At 47.2% G+C, this 16,412-nt stretch overlaps 1 protein-coding gene across 4 annotated transcripts in view; it reads right to left on the bottom strand.

Annotated features, from left to right (window-relative positions):
- Positions 1 to 599: 599 nt before the first annotated feature.
- Positions 600 to 16,412, bottom strand: part of LOC107051757 (CXXC-type zinc finger protein 4) — a 156,713-nt gene continuing 140,900 nt past the window's right edge. The window contains exons 4-6 of one of the 4 annotated variants that reach the window (XR_003074767.3): positions 2,696 to 3,075; positions 2,309 to 2,411; positions 600 to 2,204 (exon numbers count right to left, since the gene is read on the bottom strand). Coding sequence is in view for 1 of the 4 variants with exons in the window: in XM_025149813.3 (XP_025005581.1) it covers positions 2,959 to 3,075 (117 nt within the window). In the remaining 3 variants the exon portion in view is untranslated. Of the gene's footprint in view, positions 3,076 to 16,412 lie in introns of all 4 variants that reach the window. The other 3 variants (XR_003074766.3, XR_003074762.3, XM_025149813.3) reach the window with 3 other exon arrangements.

Raw genomic sequence — 16,412 nt, 5'->3', positions numbered from 1 at the left:
CCAAAAGAGGCAAAGAGGTGGAACAGAAAGCCATGGAAGGGAATGCTTTTTTTGCTTTCAGAAGTTTTCAGAGACTGTAATTACTGGCAGAGGCTCAGAAAATGCATGACCAGCCAAGAGATGCAATGATTCTGCAGATTCGGCGCTTTTCCGAAGTATCTTTTTGTCAAAAGTTTTTCTGCAGCAACTTCAACAGATTCATTTTTTTTACAGTTGGTGGAGCTGATGGGATGAAGCCTATCCAGCTCTTCTTTTGTCGAGGGCCAGCATTTTTCACAGTGAAGACATAAAAGCAGTATCAGCATAATGTGGTTTTTTTGTTTGTTTGGTTGGTTTGTTGGTCTTCAAAACCTATCCTTTTCAGGTTGGATATTGGGAAAAATTTCTTTTCCAGAAGAGTGGTCAGGTGCTAGAACAGGTTGCCCAGGGAAGTGGTGAAGTTACAGTCCCTGGAGGTGTTCAGGGAACATGTAATGTGGTATTTAGGGACATGGTTTAATGGGGGAATAACGATGGCAGGTGGACAGTTGGACTGGATGATCTTGGAGGTCTCTTCCAACCTTAACGATTCTATGATTCTATTAAATCAGCAAAACTAACCTCATCCAGCTCCAGTGTAAGGTACACTTATACCAGTATAAGACATCTTCTGAGGATTAATGTATGTTGTCTGGGAACAGGTTTAGTTTCATGGATAAAAGCCACTGGAAATGGGGCATGAACTTCTCTTCAGGTGCTGTGCCTGTGTTAGATACCACAGCCATCTACAGACCACTGTCTGGCATGGATTAGATTCTAGACTGAAGAAGCCTGGCTCCATCTTTCTGTCCCTTCCCCATCCAAACTGTTACCATGCAAGCAGCAGCCTGAGCTTGTCCATCTTGTTACCTGATGAAGCCCTTGGGAGAGTGCTGCATTTGAACATGCTCTGTTAGACCTGGCTTACTCTGCTCCCTCTGTAAGTTGCTGGTGTGTGTCTGCACCTTCAGTGAGTCGAAGCAACTCAAACAGCGCTGCTCCTGTTCAGCCCAGCTGAACTGATCCACCTTTTCTCATCTGGTCCTTTAACCAGCCCCTCTTTCTTTCTCCAACTTCTTTTCTCATCCACATTTACCAGTCTAGTGTTTTGAATTTTTATGCAGTCTGCTTTCATATTCTGTTAAAAATGCATCTCTGGTATCAGGCACATCATTTTTAAGCCTCCATCGTGCCAAGAGAGTTAGCAAAACATCAGTTTTTCACTTCAGTTCCCAACCCATATGTTTTCAAGTAGCACCAGGGAAACATTTTTTAAAGGACAGACTCCAGAGATGTCTTCTAATATCATCAGCAATGATAATCAAAAGCTGCTTCTGTAGAAGCCTGCGGGATTATCAGTCTCTCAAAAGGAAATTCAGCAACTTTTCTTGCAGTAACATTTATTCTCCACTCTTCCACCTCTAGCTATCATTCACCTCGAGGTGCTGACACCCGGGACAACTCCATTTCCATATGTGTTACCTATTTACATGTCAGGAGGGACCCCTAATCTGGGGCCACTGCCCCTCCTGACTTTTCAAGGGAAATGTAACTCAAATGCTAATAGCAGCTCATCATAGTTGATAGATTATTCAAGTTATGCCTCATTTGCAGTTGCAAGACACACCTCAGAGGAAATTTTTTTTTTCTTCTCAAATTTAGACATAATTTCAGCTATTCACGACATCCACACTAGGTCTGAGACTCCTCTACAAAGAAACACATTCCATTCTTCAAGCTATTTTGACTAACTCTGCTCAGGCCCAGAGCTAATGCAGCATGTTCCTGCCCTGTGCCTGGCGGTGTGCTGGATATTTAGGAATATCCACCTAGCGATCCTCCTTCCCGCACATCTTCCTGCTGGTGACCTCTTTGTTACGGAGGGTAACATCAGCAGAGCACAGAGGGGCAGGAGTGACAGTGGATCTCCTGAAAAAAATTCATCCAAACATTTTCCAGGATTGCTTTATCACCAGCAATCTCTCTGTTGGCCATTCTTCCATTCCTCAGACATCTTCAGACTTTCCAGACCCACTGGGAGCAGCTAAGTATCACCTTGGCTGGGGGACAAATGGAGCTGCAGAGCCCAGCAGTGCCCCACTGGTGCCTGCAACAGGATGCCAGGTCCTTGTGCCTACCTCTTCCGGGATAAGCTCCTGAGCAAAACGTATTGGCCATAGGAAATCCTGTAAGGATGAGAATATGACAAAAAGAGCAACAAACGACCCCGGTAAGGCCTGCTGGCTGCCCTTCCTTTCCTCGAGTGGCTGGAAGACCAGCCTGCAGTTACCTTTAGCACCCTGAAGAGAGCATGGGCAATGCCTGGGGCTGGTGCTTGTTAAGGCAGAAGAGCAGGATCCGATCACGGCCCGGGACTGGGCACACATGTAGAACTGGAACAGGAGAAATTGAAATGGAAATGAAGTGCCCTGGCAATAAATTTCCCAGCAGCCTAATTTTCCCAGCGATGACACCCTGGGCAGAGCCTGTGTGGCCCAGAAAGGAGCGGGTTTTAAATTTTCTAAAATTCGCTAATCCGCTTTATCAGCCGCCTCTCCCAAAACTGCCGCCGCTCCCTGAGAGATTTAAAGCCGCTGTGGCTCCTCCAAGGCCTTTTCCTGATTATGATGTTTATTCTCATCCAGTCAAGACAGAGCAACATTAGCATGTGATTTACCGTGCGCGGCCAATCGCAGATACCAGCACTCAACATCTGAAATTCAAGCAGCAGCTCCTCGCAGTAAACTGGTCAGGATCAATCCGGAGATAAGAAGGACGGCCCTACCTCTTTAGAAGGCAGTGGGGGTTCATATTCGAGGTCTGTCAGTCTTATCCTGCTGAGCACAATGCTCTGCATCGCTCCTAGGAATCAGTGCGGGCAATGACAGCCGTGCAGTATTAATACGTGCCCCGGTGCTGGCTTTAATTCCATTCTTTTGTTTAGATTTTTTTTGCTTGCAACCATCCGCTTCTCCTCTCAGGTTTCAAGCCTTTGTATATATCTGTCAAGCAGGCGGTGCATTCGGGACAGGTTTTCATGCCAAGGCATTCTTTTACCTAATGAAAACAAGTGAATAAAACATAAGAGAAGTTCTTTTAAATTAAAAATAGAGAAACAAAACTGAAGAAAGCCAATACCTGAAGGAGAACATCTATTTTCCTAGAAAAATGCCTGCTGAATGGATGAATTTTTATATATTTCTTCTAATTTAGGAATATGCTTATAATTACACCCTAATTAAATAGGGAGAAAGGACCATGTGTGGCAGCAGAGAAATACATGCATGCATGAAGAGTCAAGAAAATCCAAGTAAACTTCTGATAGCAAGACACAGCCATGCAGAGCAGTGACTTTCCAAAACTGAAATTTTGTCCCAAGGGCCCCCAGTCTGTATTATTAATGCCATTTTTCTTAGCCTGCATTTTCATTTCCATTTGAGTGGGGGAGAAAACAAAGGCAAAAACTCCAGGAAGTTGGAAAGGACTGAGCTGCCTCTAAGCCACGAGCATCATGTGCTTTCAAGCAGCCTCCAAAGGTCAGTGTGAGCCGTGCTCCTGGTGCAGCCCTGTGCCACAGGGCTCAGAGCTGAGATGCAGCTAAGCTGGGGCCTCCGGTCCCATTTTGCAGCAGCTGAGGAGATTTAAGCCCTGGTGAGGCTGCCTGCTAGGACGTATGCCTGTGCTGAAGACCTGTGGGGAGTGGTGCCGTAAGGGTCACTTCAGTCGTTCCTTCTGCGGGTGCGCAGATGCTCTGATGCCATATCCTAAATGTTCATTGCTGACTGGCTGTCCCTCTTCTCTGTTTAATGTGAATATCCTGTAATTGGAGTGTCGAGGTGCTCGCTGACATCCCCAGGGAGGAGGATATGCAGGAGGATCCAGAAGAAATCCATCTTTGCTGTAATGAGTGTGTGCAGTTCAGGCCAGATAGGGCTGTTCAGATGTTTCATTCCTCCTTTTCATCTCCTCTGTGGAGGCTCAAGTGATACCAGAACACAGAGACTTCCTTTTAGGGCTTCAGACCCATCAAAGATGTGCCAGGTGCACTATGTGGGCAGGCTTTTTTTGATGCCTCTCCGAAATTTCCTCCACATCATGTTGTATGGGAGCCTGGGGGCTGCTTTGGTTGGCTCTGAGAGGGACACAAAGAACCCATAAGCAGGCGGTTGATGTGATGCTGCTAACTCCTTCTTCAAGCTCTTTTTATGGCACCGGGCAGTAATTGCCACTGACTATAAGCCATACGGCCTCTGGCATTTCCCTGCTGTTTGAAGATCTATAGATGAGATCTGTGGTACCCAAAGGCCCTGGGCTTTCTTGCCTCCATGCTGCTGCTAGTGATGGTTAGGATCCCTAAAGGAGCAATAAAGAAGAGAAAAAGCCATCTATGCTACCTGTCAGAGGAGAGAGGGCCAGGTCTGCCCGGCACAGCACACCCATCCCACTTCATCACCTCGGGTATCATCCTGATATTGACGTTCCCCCAGTGCTCCTCAGTTTCTGGGTGCGTGCCCACCTGCCCTGTTTATTCACCTTGCCAGTTGTCCCAGTGAATGGAAAGCAGAGCTTTGTCACCTTCCTGCCTTCCCCATAATCTAAAAAGGTACCTGTAGGTACGGCTGTCCGCAAGGCAGGCTTCCCACTCCTCCTGTGGAGAATGCCATCTACTCACTGACGAGCAACGGGAGATTTTAATGTTGTTTTGTTCCCTTCCTGAGAAAGATCTGAAAGTGAATACATCACACATCTGTCCCACTGCTAAAGCTATCGATCAAACGCGTAAAGATTGGATGCTTGCAGAGATCTGGAGAGCTCTGCATCTGTTTTCTAGGATCACACTTCCTTTCTTCTCAAATGCGAGATTTGCAATTCTTATCTGGGAACCCATTTTAGTATCTAATATTACTGGAGTCAAGTTTAACACTTGGAATGACAGTTAGCATTGACCTCTTCCCTATAGTTGTTCTGATCTGGCCTTTAAAAATTGGTTAACATCCTCTCATCACTGGCTGTATGGGATTTCCTGCATCTATTGATATAAATCTGACTTTTATGTACAAAGAGAAAGCTCCAGAATAGATTGCAGTTTTAGTGATATTCCAGACTTACCTTAATAAATACAGGAGTCATTTGTAGTCAGAAATGCAAGTTAAGATCAGAATATATATCTTTTTAATACATAACTAAGTAAGATTTCCTGCAGACTTGAACAAACCATTCCTAAATGTGCATTTCAGTAGAGAGCAGGCAGACTGGATGGCCTCACTCTTAGGCAGTCTGGAGTATTTTACTTACATCTTCTATTCATCTACTCACCTTTTCACAACATTGCCCAGAAAATCTTAGAATTCATGCACTGGGATCCAAGAATAGCTTAGGAAGGAATAATAGATAAAAAAAAGTACTTCCCTGGAAAGCAAGATTTAAAAAACAGATCCCATAAAAGTGATTCTCTGTAGATGTTTCAGAACATATTAAGCTAGGTTAAAAATATACCATTGATAGAAACCCTTTTTTGCAACTTCGACCAGGACTAGTTGTCCTTATGCATTTACCTGATGCTGGTAGCCAATGTGAAGCATGATCCCAGCCTGCCTGAAATTCTAATAACAGCCTGGAAGATCAGCTGACAAAATAACAAAGGGCTGGAGAACAGCGTGAGGCCTTCTCATATTTCCCTTGCACCTTGCTATAAGTCCCCACTCTTCCTGCTTCTCATCCAAGCTGCCTGCAGGAATGGGTCATTCGTAAGCAGTGCTGGGTCAGACCATCTTATGTGTCATTACATCTCAGTGCCAGCGGGCAGGACCTGCTGGGTGAACGGTGAGCCTCCAGCAAACACGCTGCTAATTCCAAAGTATTTCAGTACATTTTTGGGAGCCAAGGGAATACTGATTTCTGATTGTGCTTACCTCTTAGAGAGGATCATGCAATTCTCGGTGGCAGCTTTCCATTTCAATGGCCACTGAAAGAAATCTGTTTGGGGAATTGCCTTTCCTTATTTGTGCAAAAATCCTTTTATGCCATTAAGACGCTTTGCAAAAGGAAACAAGATCCAAGGGCTTGTCGAGGCACGGTCTGCACTACCCAGTAGAGTTAGCCTCATTAAAATGGACCTCGTCTCCTCGCTGCTCCTGCACATCCTGTCACTTTATCACAGATCATCTGACATCTCTAAAATGGAAAGCATGACGTAAAGCAGGAAAAGGAGCTTGAGATTAAAAAAAAAATAAAATCCAAAGACTTTAGAGAAATGGCTTTCAGGGAAATATGCCTGTATACAAACTTGTCAAGGCTTTGCCATGCCTTTGTCTTCACAGTGGGGGACAAGGGGTGCTTAGGGCCACATGCAGCTTTTCGCCCTCACCCGGGCTTTTCCGAGCACTGGGGATGGCTCAAGCAGTGCCTGCATGTGAAGCCTCCGCAGGAAAGCTCTTCCTGTAAAACCCTGCAGAGGCCCCACCTCCCTTCTCCCATGCAACCCAAAAAAGTGCCAAAACAGCCCAAAGGGATTCATAGAATCATAGGATCAAAGAATATCCTGGATTGGAAGGGACCCTAAAGGACAGAGACCAGCTCCTGGCCCAACACAGGACCACCCAAAACCTGAAGCCCTACGTCTGTTCCTTGAACTCCGGCAGCTCAGGGCCATGACCCCTGCCCTGGGGAGTCTGTTCCATGCCCACCACCCTCTGGTGAAGAACCTTATCCTAATATTATGGCTCGTGGGGACTCTAAACCCTCCTGCAAGACCCTGTGCTGATGGTAGTGCTAATGGGGCTTTCCCTGCTGACACAGACGGATGGATACCCTCCTGGCATGCCTCATCCACACACCCCAAGGAGTATTCAACAGGGACGTTTGAGGCTTCCAGTGCCAACAGCAGCAGGCCTAAATGTTAGCTTGCCCTTGAATTTAGTGCAGCTGACTTGGAAGTGACATAGATGTCTGGATGAAATAAGACCAGAAGTCCCACTGAGACTCCAGTGAATGCACACCAGTGCAGAGACTGCTTGCACACAGGAGGTTTTGGGGTGGCAACCCGAGAGCTGGGTGCCCTGGGAAGTCAGCAGGATCCTGTAAGGAGGGTGAGGACCGTGACAGAAGGCAACAAGCGGAAAATTACTGTGGGGAGGAGAGGAGGTGGAGAAGGCCCTGGAGGAGGGAAGTGGAGGTTGTCAGTACATGGGGCGGTCGCGTGGCCCCACTGAGGACCACGACAGAGGTGTCCCTAGGAAGCTTTCGGTAGGAGATGTAAATTCTCCTGTCGGTTCCTGCGGGATGGCAGGGAACTCTTTTATTGCTTCTTAAGCTGCATTTTCCACGGTTGGTTTTCCTAGGAGACTGCTTCTGTATGCATTTCCCTGTCGCCTGGACAAGAAGACCAAGACAAATCTGAAGCTAGCCTGTTACAATAGCTCTGTACATCACGCCCCATTCGGGAGTGGCATTCGGGGGAAAATGGCCCAAGGATGGACGGGAAGAGAGACTGACATGGTGGAGGAGAGCATCCTGTGCTGGTGGGAAAGTCAGCAGATTGTTGACATAGACTGGCAGGGACAGGAGGGCAGATGGGGCAATGGAAGTGGTGGCTTGTCAAGAGGCTGTGGGACAGGCCCCTTTGTAAATGTTTATACATGCATATATGTATGTTCAGTTAGCCTCTTGCACCAGTAACGCAGTTCCTGGGCAGGAAACCTCTCCCATTAGCAGCGCAGTGTGCTGCTGCATCCACCAGTAAAGCATCAAACCAGGGAACTGAGATGGATCTGAGAGAGACAAAATAGCCGTGGTCAGAGGGTGAGCACTGAACTATGAAAACCCACAGCCAAAACCTCACGGGGAAGTGCTGGGTTTGCTGCCTTTCCTGCAGAGCACAGGTGACATCAGTTAACGAGTGAAAATGCCTAATGCGTAATTAGAGGAAAAACAGATTGCAAGAAGGGATGCCGGCTCTGAGATGCCGGTGCTTTCAATTCCCAGCTGCAAACACCAGGTTTGTGAATGATTCTGCTGCTGCCAGGGCCTCCGGAAGAAAAGCCCAGCTAATAACTGGGGAAACAGCATGGCACAGAGCTCTCTGGGGAAACTGCATGGCACAGAGCTCCCTGAGCACTTGGGCTGGGGGCCACGTGTCCATTAGAGGAAATCAGAAAGTCAAAGCGGATGCTGTATAATTTCCCTGTACTTGCATTAACCGTATTCCCAACACTCCCAGCATGGCTCACTTTAGTATAATAAAGCACTTTATTTCACCCCATCACAGCTAAGTGTTCTCATCAGATGGAGTATCGCAGTGGCTGGAATTCACTTTTCCACTAAGAAGATGGTGCATCTTGCTGAGGCTTTGGTCTGTAGCTCCTGGAACATTTTGATTATTTTTAAGAGGCCGTAACGTCCTGATGAACACTCCACTCCCAGTCACAGAGGAACTTCTAATTAGTTAAGAAAAGAAAAAAAAATCTTTTCATTTTTACTTCCCGGGCACTTGCTTGAGAAAACATTTTGTCTGAATTGTGATCTGCCGATCCACTCGTTTTGCTGCGTGGTGAATTGTTTCCTTCCGAGCACCAGAACTGTTTTCCTTGTGATACTGTATCGCATGGACTCTTTGGAGCTCCCACGTTCAAGAGAGCTGGCAAAGTGTGGGCTCTGCCGTCTGAACTTGGAGCAGCTCTCTGCAGGGTGGGTCAGCAGGGCTGAACCAGAGCTTCGCGGAGAAGCCGCCGTGTGAGTCAAGAGGCACTGGGTAGGCCAAGAGGCGCTGGACTTGACTGGTGTGATCCTGAGGTCCCTCCCAACCCAGATTGCTCTGCGAGTCTACAGTCAGCACAGGGAACAAGGGGAGTGGAATGGCAGCACTGGCAGTTTGGCGAGCTCTCTTTGCTCACTTTGTGCCAGAACCAGCCGAGACCAAGTGAGATCCTCAGACCATGGGCAACCTCTGCTCACGCACCAGGTAGGAGCATCCTTTCTCTGCATTTTGAGACTTGGGACAGGATGAGATGCCTTTCCCTGCCTCTGACCTCCAGCATTCAGTACATGTGGGTACTTCAGTGTGCCCTATGGAACCACGTTCGATAGCTTTCAGCGTTTGCTGGCCAGAAAGCCTTGGGGTGAGCCAAAGAGCACTCGTGGGTCTGCTGAGGTCTGCCTGGATGGGGAGGGCTGCAAGCACAATTAATAAAGCAGTTCATTTCACTATCAGAAATTTCTACTCATCTTTTAGTCTTTGAAGTCCTATTCTCATATTGGGCTTTTCTTTTGTGCCTGTAAAAGCATCAAAACTGTATACAGACGCCGGCTGGTGTCATAACACAATTCCACTGATAAGCAAGGCCACCTTAAGCCCTGCTGAAACTTAAATGCCAGGCTGTTACTGTGGCGTGTTTACTCTCACTTTTAGCTGCATTGTGTTTGGCTTCCTAAATCTCAGCAGGGAAAGGACAGCTTAGCTCCCTTGAAGGCTGAGCGGCTCTGAAATGATGGCTGTTGCTGTGGGGGAAGGGGTTGCGCTCAGTGCAACATGATTTGTAGGACCCTCTATAAATCATTTACCAGCATGCCTTCACGGCAAGCCACAGGCTTGCAATTTGCGGTGCTTTAAGGAATGGAAGCAATAGCAACACAGAAAGGACAGGATAAAAAAAAAACCCCAAACAACCAACGAATGAAGAGACGGACACCTCGAAAGCCCTCGCCTACCAAAGCGGCAGCCTTGATTTAAGTCGGAAAGACATTCCCTGACAGCATTTTAATGGGCAAGTGCCTCCTGTGCGGCCACACAGATCGCTGCGTGGGGAGGGGGCTTGGCCAGCTGCAGGGAGCGCCGCAACTGCCATCCCAGCGTCTCCCACTTGAAGCCCATCATAAATCACCCTGCGTGCTCACGAAGCAAGGGTTTGAGCCTGCAAACCTGATTGGAAGGACAAGGGGTTGGGAAGGGGAGGGCAGCGCCGTGCGCTGCTGCCACCAATGTGCGGTCGTGGACAACACCGCAGCAGCCGCTGGGGACCTGGGCGTTAATTCCTACTGCTGGAGCTGCCTCCTGGCACCATTCCTATGCCAAATGGAAGTGCTGACAGGGGTTTCTAAGTGATAATTAATGTCAGTCAGCATTATTGTGAATAGAAGCCCTGTCTCAAAAAATACTTCTCTGTCTGAGGATGGATCTGGTGCGACGGCTCACCTCCTCCCACTGCCAGGTGCAGCGCTTGGTGCCCTGCAGCACGGTGATTAAGAAATGAGCACTCTGCAATATCAGTAAATATTGCATTAGATGGATGAAGAACTGATTTCAGGAGGTATTTCTGAGTGGGACTTAAACAGAGATATTTCTAGGAGTGACTGGGACAGTGAAAGCATTTTCCATCTGGGACTACCAATGGAATAACTTCACCAACGTGCTGATGGGGCAGGTCAAAAAGGGGCTGTCACAGGGTCAGGGCTGGGAGTACCAACCACGCTGATGATGGAGTCAAGGGCTTCCTTTCCTCCCGTTTCATTGCCTGAAGGAACAGTCATGGGTGGGGAAGATAAGCTTGCCCCAAAAAATCACACCTAAATACCAACAGGTGTAAAGGCTGAGGGCAGCAGGACAGCCCTGTGGTAACTGCACAGGGACAAGCACCTGAACTTAGACTGCCACGGGGAAGCCAAGCTAAAAAGAGGTGAAATAATCTCTGTATACAAGGAGGGGAATGCAGGTAGATTCAAGCACAGGCTTTTTAGGCTGCCTGCAGTCTAGATGAGGCCAGTTCCTGACAATGCGCTCAGCTCCAGGTTCATCTTTTTTAATAAGGGTGTAACAAAATTGGTGACTGCACAGAAAAAAGCCGCAGCAAGTGCCACGAAAATGATTTAAGAGCTGAAGAAAGTGCTTTAGAGTGAGAAACATAAAGAGCACAATCTGTTTAGCTTATCAAAAAGACGACCGAGCGGTGGCTTGATTACAATGTACCATTACCTTCACGGAAAGGAAACAGAGGGAACTGTGAAGCTCTTTAATGTGGTAGATAACAAGAACCATTAGCTGGGAGCTCAAGACAGACAAATCTGAGGTGGTAGGAATACATTTTTAAGAAGACGGGGGAAAAGCTGCAAAAAGAACTATAGATGGAGGTAATGAATCCTCCGCCTCTGGACCACAGAAGTCGCATTTAGTCAAACATGTCACTGCCATCACCCTCATGAAAGCCATCCTTTAGCATTCCTAATGGCTGAGAATACACGTGGCAGTGAAGGAAAGGGAAAAGCAGATGGGCCCAGAAGTTCTTCCCCAGAATATTTTGAAATACTCAGTAATTACAGCAGATTTTCAATAATTTAAGAGAGTAGTTTGCAGAAAACCTCTGATCCATACTCTTGAAAGTAAACTTCTACTAGACATGAATGTCTTCCTTTCTGCTCCTTGGAGAAAAGCTGGCAGAAACGCACTGGTGTTTATCAGACTTTGCCAGAGCTGCAGCTGTTGATGGCGGGCACTGAGAGGTGGAGATGCCCGAAGAAGGCACTCATGGGCAGCAGGCAGTAACAGCAGGCGTCCAGCCAAGAGCAGCTGAGCTACAAGCACGGTGACAGCTACTTTAATCACCACCTGCACAGACCTTAGCATGGGAGAGGCTCCAGGGAATGTTTTCTTTTGCATTCATACCAACACTGATACTACAGGCTTGGCCTTCCTTGTTCCGTTCTGTGAGGTCAGGGAATAGAAAATGATCCTGCTTGTGGGATATGGGTTTCTCTTCTGAAGAGTGGATGCCCATGGTTCAGTAGGAATTCAACCGCGTAAGCACTGAAATAATACCTGGAGATTATTCATAGGAATCAACATACAGTGGATTAAATAAGAGCTGTAAGCGATGGCTTACACTGACTTCCATTAGAGTGCTTACCTACACTAATGATGCTAGAGGCTGAAGACATTGCCTAACTTGCCATAGCTGTTCTTGATCTCTGTTTCCCAGAGGAGTAAAGAAAGCAATAAAAGCTGATACTGGTGTGGAACTGCAGTGTGCCTGTGGTGGCAATGCACAGGGAACAAGTGAAATGGAGTTGAGAGCTGCTCGTCGCTCCACTACAGCAACTTCTGTAGGCAAGCTCAGGTTCTGCACCATTTTCAGAGACACTATGGAATTTATTCCAAAGGTATAGCAGGGGCCACATAGCTCTGAGTGGGAAAAACAGAGGAAAGTCAAACTGTAACATAAACAGCCAGGGAAGAGATTGAGAGCAATGCTGGAGCAACAAATGTGCATAGGGATGCCCTGCCTGGGGTCTGTGGCAAGGATGAGCATTTGAGACTGAGGCGCTTGGACTTACTGCTCAGATTTCTGCAGCCAGCCTGAGCTGCTGACATCACTACGGATTGGCTGTGCCCATGCTAATTTAAATTGATTTCTCACTGCAGCATGAAGCCCTCCCTCCCCGCAAGAGGAGGCACCGTAGCAGGAGTCACCTTTATAAGCAGGGAAAGTGCCTCAAATCTGCAAGCAACATCATTTGCTCAGCTATCAGCGTTCCCCATCAATAATGAAACTAAAAACGCAGCTTAATAGGCAGCAAAGCTACAGCAGCTGGTGGAGCCGCACAAATCCGGCCCTCTTGCTGCTGAGTTTATTGGACATTTTATAGTCCTGGGAACTAAAGATAATGCATCTCGGTCCCATATGCTGCATCAACACGAGCTGGGACTCCGTCATGCCATTGATCTATGAGGCAGCAGTGAATAAGACCCAGACACAAACACTAAAATGAATCAATCCTAAGCTGTTAAAGAGACACCACGAAGCACTTTCCAGTTTTCTGTTCTTGCTTTCTAATCTCCATCTTGTGAAATACGCTCCCAAGGGCTCTGAAATACAACAGTTTGCAGCAGACTTTGGGATCCGGTTAAGAGGAATTGCCCCTGTGGACTGGAGAACAGAGCTGAAATTTAGAGTCCATCGCCCTTAGCAGCACTTGTGAGCTCCACCCACCCCTTGTGCAGCCAAAGCCTTTTTGGGGTTCCTCCTGTTTTAACAAGTGCTGTGTGATTATACAGGTTCCCAATGCAATATCCTCTCCAGGGTTCACAAAGTTATTCTCCTCGAGTGAGTGGAAAAAAAACCTTGATTTATTTCCAAGCGCAGAAAACTGTAAGCAGCTACAGGCCAGAGAATAACTTCTACAGGCTGCATTCTAAACCTGACCAATAGTGAGTATTTCTCAGGTGCTCACACTCGCTACTTTAGAGACTATGACCTCTTCTGGTTTTAGTAGATGAAGGTACTGTGGTTGCTGCAGTCTCAGATCAATTTATATTGAATCTATACCTGGTGTGCTCTATTTTAGCCATTTAAAATACATCATACTTTATACTAACAAATCATTTTAAAGCAAGCACGCAAGGAAAAAAAAAATCCTTAAAAATAGCAACCACTATGCTGGCAACTATGAACATAAAGCAAAGACAAGAGAAAAATGCCATGAAATAAAACCAAAGCAAGCAGAGGCTGCCTAGCTGCATCCACAAAATGGAAGTTTCACCGGGACATTATGGGATGAAATAGTTTGGAGTCACTCCTCAAATTACAGAAAGCAAAGACAATCATCTCACTTATCCTGATTATGGATTCCAGGTGGATCTGATGACAGCCTCAGGCACTTTCACAGCTCTGCATACCCAAAATCCCTGCAAAACCTCATCAAGTGGTATTCAGTATTTAACCTTGCTGTGCCCTTATGGCAAGAAATACATTGCTTGTTTACAAGGGCCCCACAGTAAAGTGAGTGTTTTTTGGTAATTTCAGCTATATAACTCAAAAAGCTGAGGGGAGAACTAAAAAAGAGACAAATTCATTCATTACTGATGAAAAATGCCCACCACTGAATTGCTTTCTCCAATACGTATCTGGGTGGAGGGGCAGACACTGAGTACCTCAGTTTCAGGAGGTGCTTTGCACCTTGGCTTGTTCTAGTCCTTGGGAGAGTAGGACACAACAGCTGCTCAGCAGCACACCACAGTTTTCAACCTGAGGTAAAGCAATGTCATCATTCCGAGAAGTGTTAAGGGTGTTTATGGTGCTACATGGATTTGTGAGATGAGTTGGCTTAATGGCTGTATGAAAGTCAGACCTAGCCTGCAGGAGCAAAGCAGTGAAGGTCCACCCACCTGCAGAGATTTGCTGGGCGCACGGAAGACCTCAAGCTGTGCATGATCCATTACTCGTATGGCAGATATTTTATCAGCGCTTGTAAAAAAAAATGCAGTCCAGTTTTCAGTGCTAAGGAAAGCCAGAAGAAAGAAGTCCTTCATGATGCTCCTTGGTGGGTGTACTTACGTGCCTGAACAGTCAACAAAGTATACAAACAAAAACAAATGTAGGCGCAAGGGGAATCAACCAAAAGTTATTTGTGGTAAAAATCCACTGCTCCTCTAAAGAAATCATCTGAAGACTCCAGTATAAGATGGTGATTGAGTAATGGCACTCAAGAGAAGATAGCAGATTTCTAATTCAAGTTTCTAACAGGGTGAAGACTGGGATGGACATATGCAGCGTGTCAGAAAATAAAAAGCTCCACTCAGCCCAGACGTGAGGTCTACTCTGGATCCTACAACCAAACATATGTCAGAGATTCGAGAGGGCTGCAGGGAGCTGCTCTTCTGCAGGGCCTTCCCTTGCCCCATGAAAGCCCCACCAGCCCCTCCACGTGGGCAAGCCCACACCAGAACATGCACACTGAGCTGTGTGAGCCATTAATTCAACCCAGGGCATAATTGAACGGCATCTCCTTTAACAGCCACCAGCAGGAAAATAAATAAGACATCCCAACGGAGGAGGAGAGAGTAATTTCACGTTTACGCTTCCAAGGGAAAAGGGAATTTGAAGCAAACAAAACATTTCTCTTTCCCCGCAGAAACTCTGCTGCCCGTCAAAGCGGGATCGGAGTGACACCGAGAGCTCTGTGCAAAATTCTTCTGTTTGCTTCTGCATTTGATTAGCTGCTTGTGTCGGGTGTTTTAATTTCCTGCGGTTGGAGCGCGTTGCTGTCATGGTGATAGATGCTCGAGAAAGGAGAAAAATAAATAAATAAAAGTTCAGAGCACTTTTGACCAAGTCGGCACTAATTAGCGTGTAAGGCAAACAGACAAACGTTTTCTGGGATTTGTGTCAGCCATATCCAGATTCCTCCGCTGCCTCTCTGCTACAGTAAAACCCTTTCTAGAAACTGAAATAAAGGAAAGCGGCAGATGGTGCTGGAAATACTCTGAGAGTGATGCCTTCGTTCGGAGCCAGGTATCAGCAACAAACCACCCAGCCAGCCTGCACTGTGAAGTGGTGGATATTTAGCGGGGTGGCAGGGAAGGACTGAGGAAGGTGATATTGCTGAAGGGCTGGTGGGCTCAGTGGGAACCGCTGAGAGAGTGTGTGGTGAGAGGCTCCATGTGCAAAGGGGAAAGCTGACCTAACAGGACTGAGTGGGATGAAGTGGAAGAGAAGGGACTTGTGTGCTGCATGGGATGAAGCAGAGCTTGGGAGGATGGAGACCGGTCTTGTAATCATGGCTGAGAGCAGCAGGACAAAGGGCGTAGTAGCACTCATCCCTGCTGGACTGTTCTAAGAAATCAAAAGAGAAACAATGGAAATTAGCACAGGATTCCAACCAAAGCATCCCAACAACAAAACAAAGACTGACTGTACTTCAAAAATGAAGAAATCGCAGAATCACAGAGTCACAGAATGGCCTGGGTTGGAAGGGACCTCAAGGATCATGAATCTCCAACCCCCCTGCCGGGCAGGGCCACCAACCTCCCCATTTACTAGACCAGGTTGCCCAGGGCCCCATCCAACCTGGCCTTGAACTCCTCTAGGGACGGGACATCTACAACCTCTCTGGGCAGCCCGTTCCAGCACCTCACCACTCTCCTGGTAAAGAACTTCCCCCTAACATCCAACCTAAATCTTCCCTCTTTCAACATAAAACCGTTCCCCCTTGTCCTGCTGTTATCTACCCTTTCAAAGAGTTTACTCCCTTCCTGTTTATAGGCTCCCTTCAGGTACTGAAAGGCTGCAATGAGGTCATCCCGCAGCCTTCTCTTCTCCAGGCTGAATAAGCCCAGCTCCCTAAGCCTGTCCTGGTAGGGGAGGTGCTCCAGCCCCCTGATCATCTTTGTAGCCCTCCTCTGGACCCTCTCCAACAGCTCTCTGTCTTTCTTGTACTGGGGGCTCCAGACCTGGACACAGTACTCCAGATGGGGCCTCACAAGAGCAGAGTAGAGAGGGACAATCACCTCCCTGTCCCTGCTGGCCACCCCTCTCATGATGGAGCCCAGGATACCATTTGCTTTCTGAGCTGCAAGAGCACACTGCTGGCTCATGTTAAGTTTGTCATCCATCAGGACCCCCAGGTCC

This window comes from Gallus gallus, chromosome 4 (genome assembly GCF_016699485.2).
Source record: "Gallus gallus isolate bGalGal1 chromosome 4, bGalGal1.mat.broiler.GRCg7b, whole genome shotgun sequence".
NCBI lineage: Eukaryota > Metazoa > Chordata > Aves > Galliformes > Phasianidae > Gallus > Gallus gallus.
This window is presented reverse-complemented; position numbering and strand designations above follow the sequence as displayed.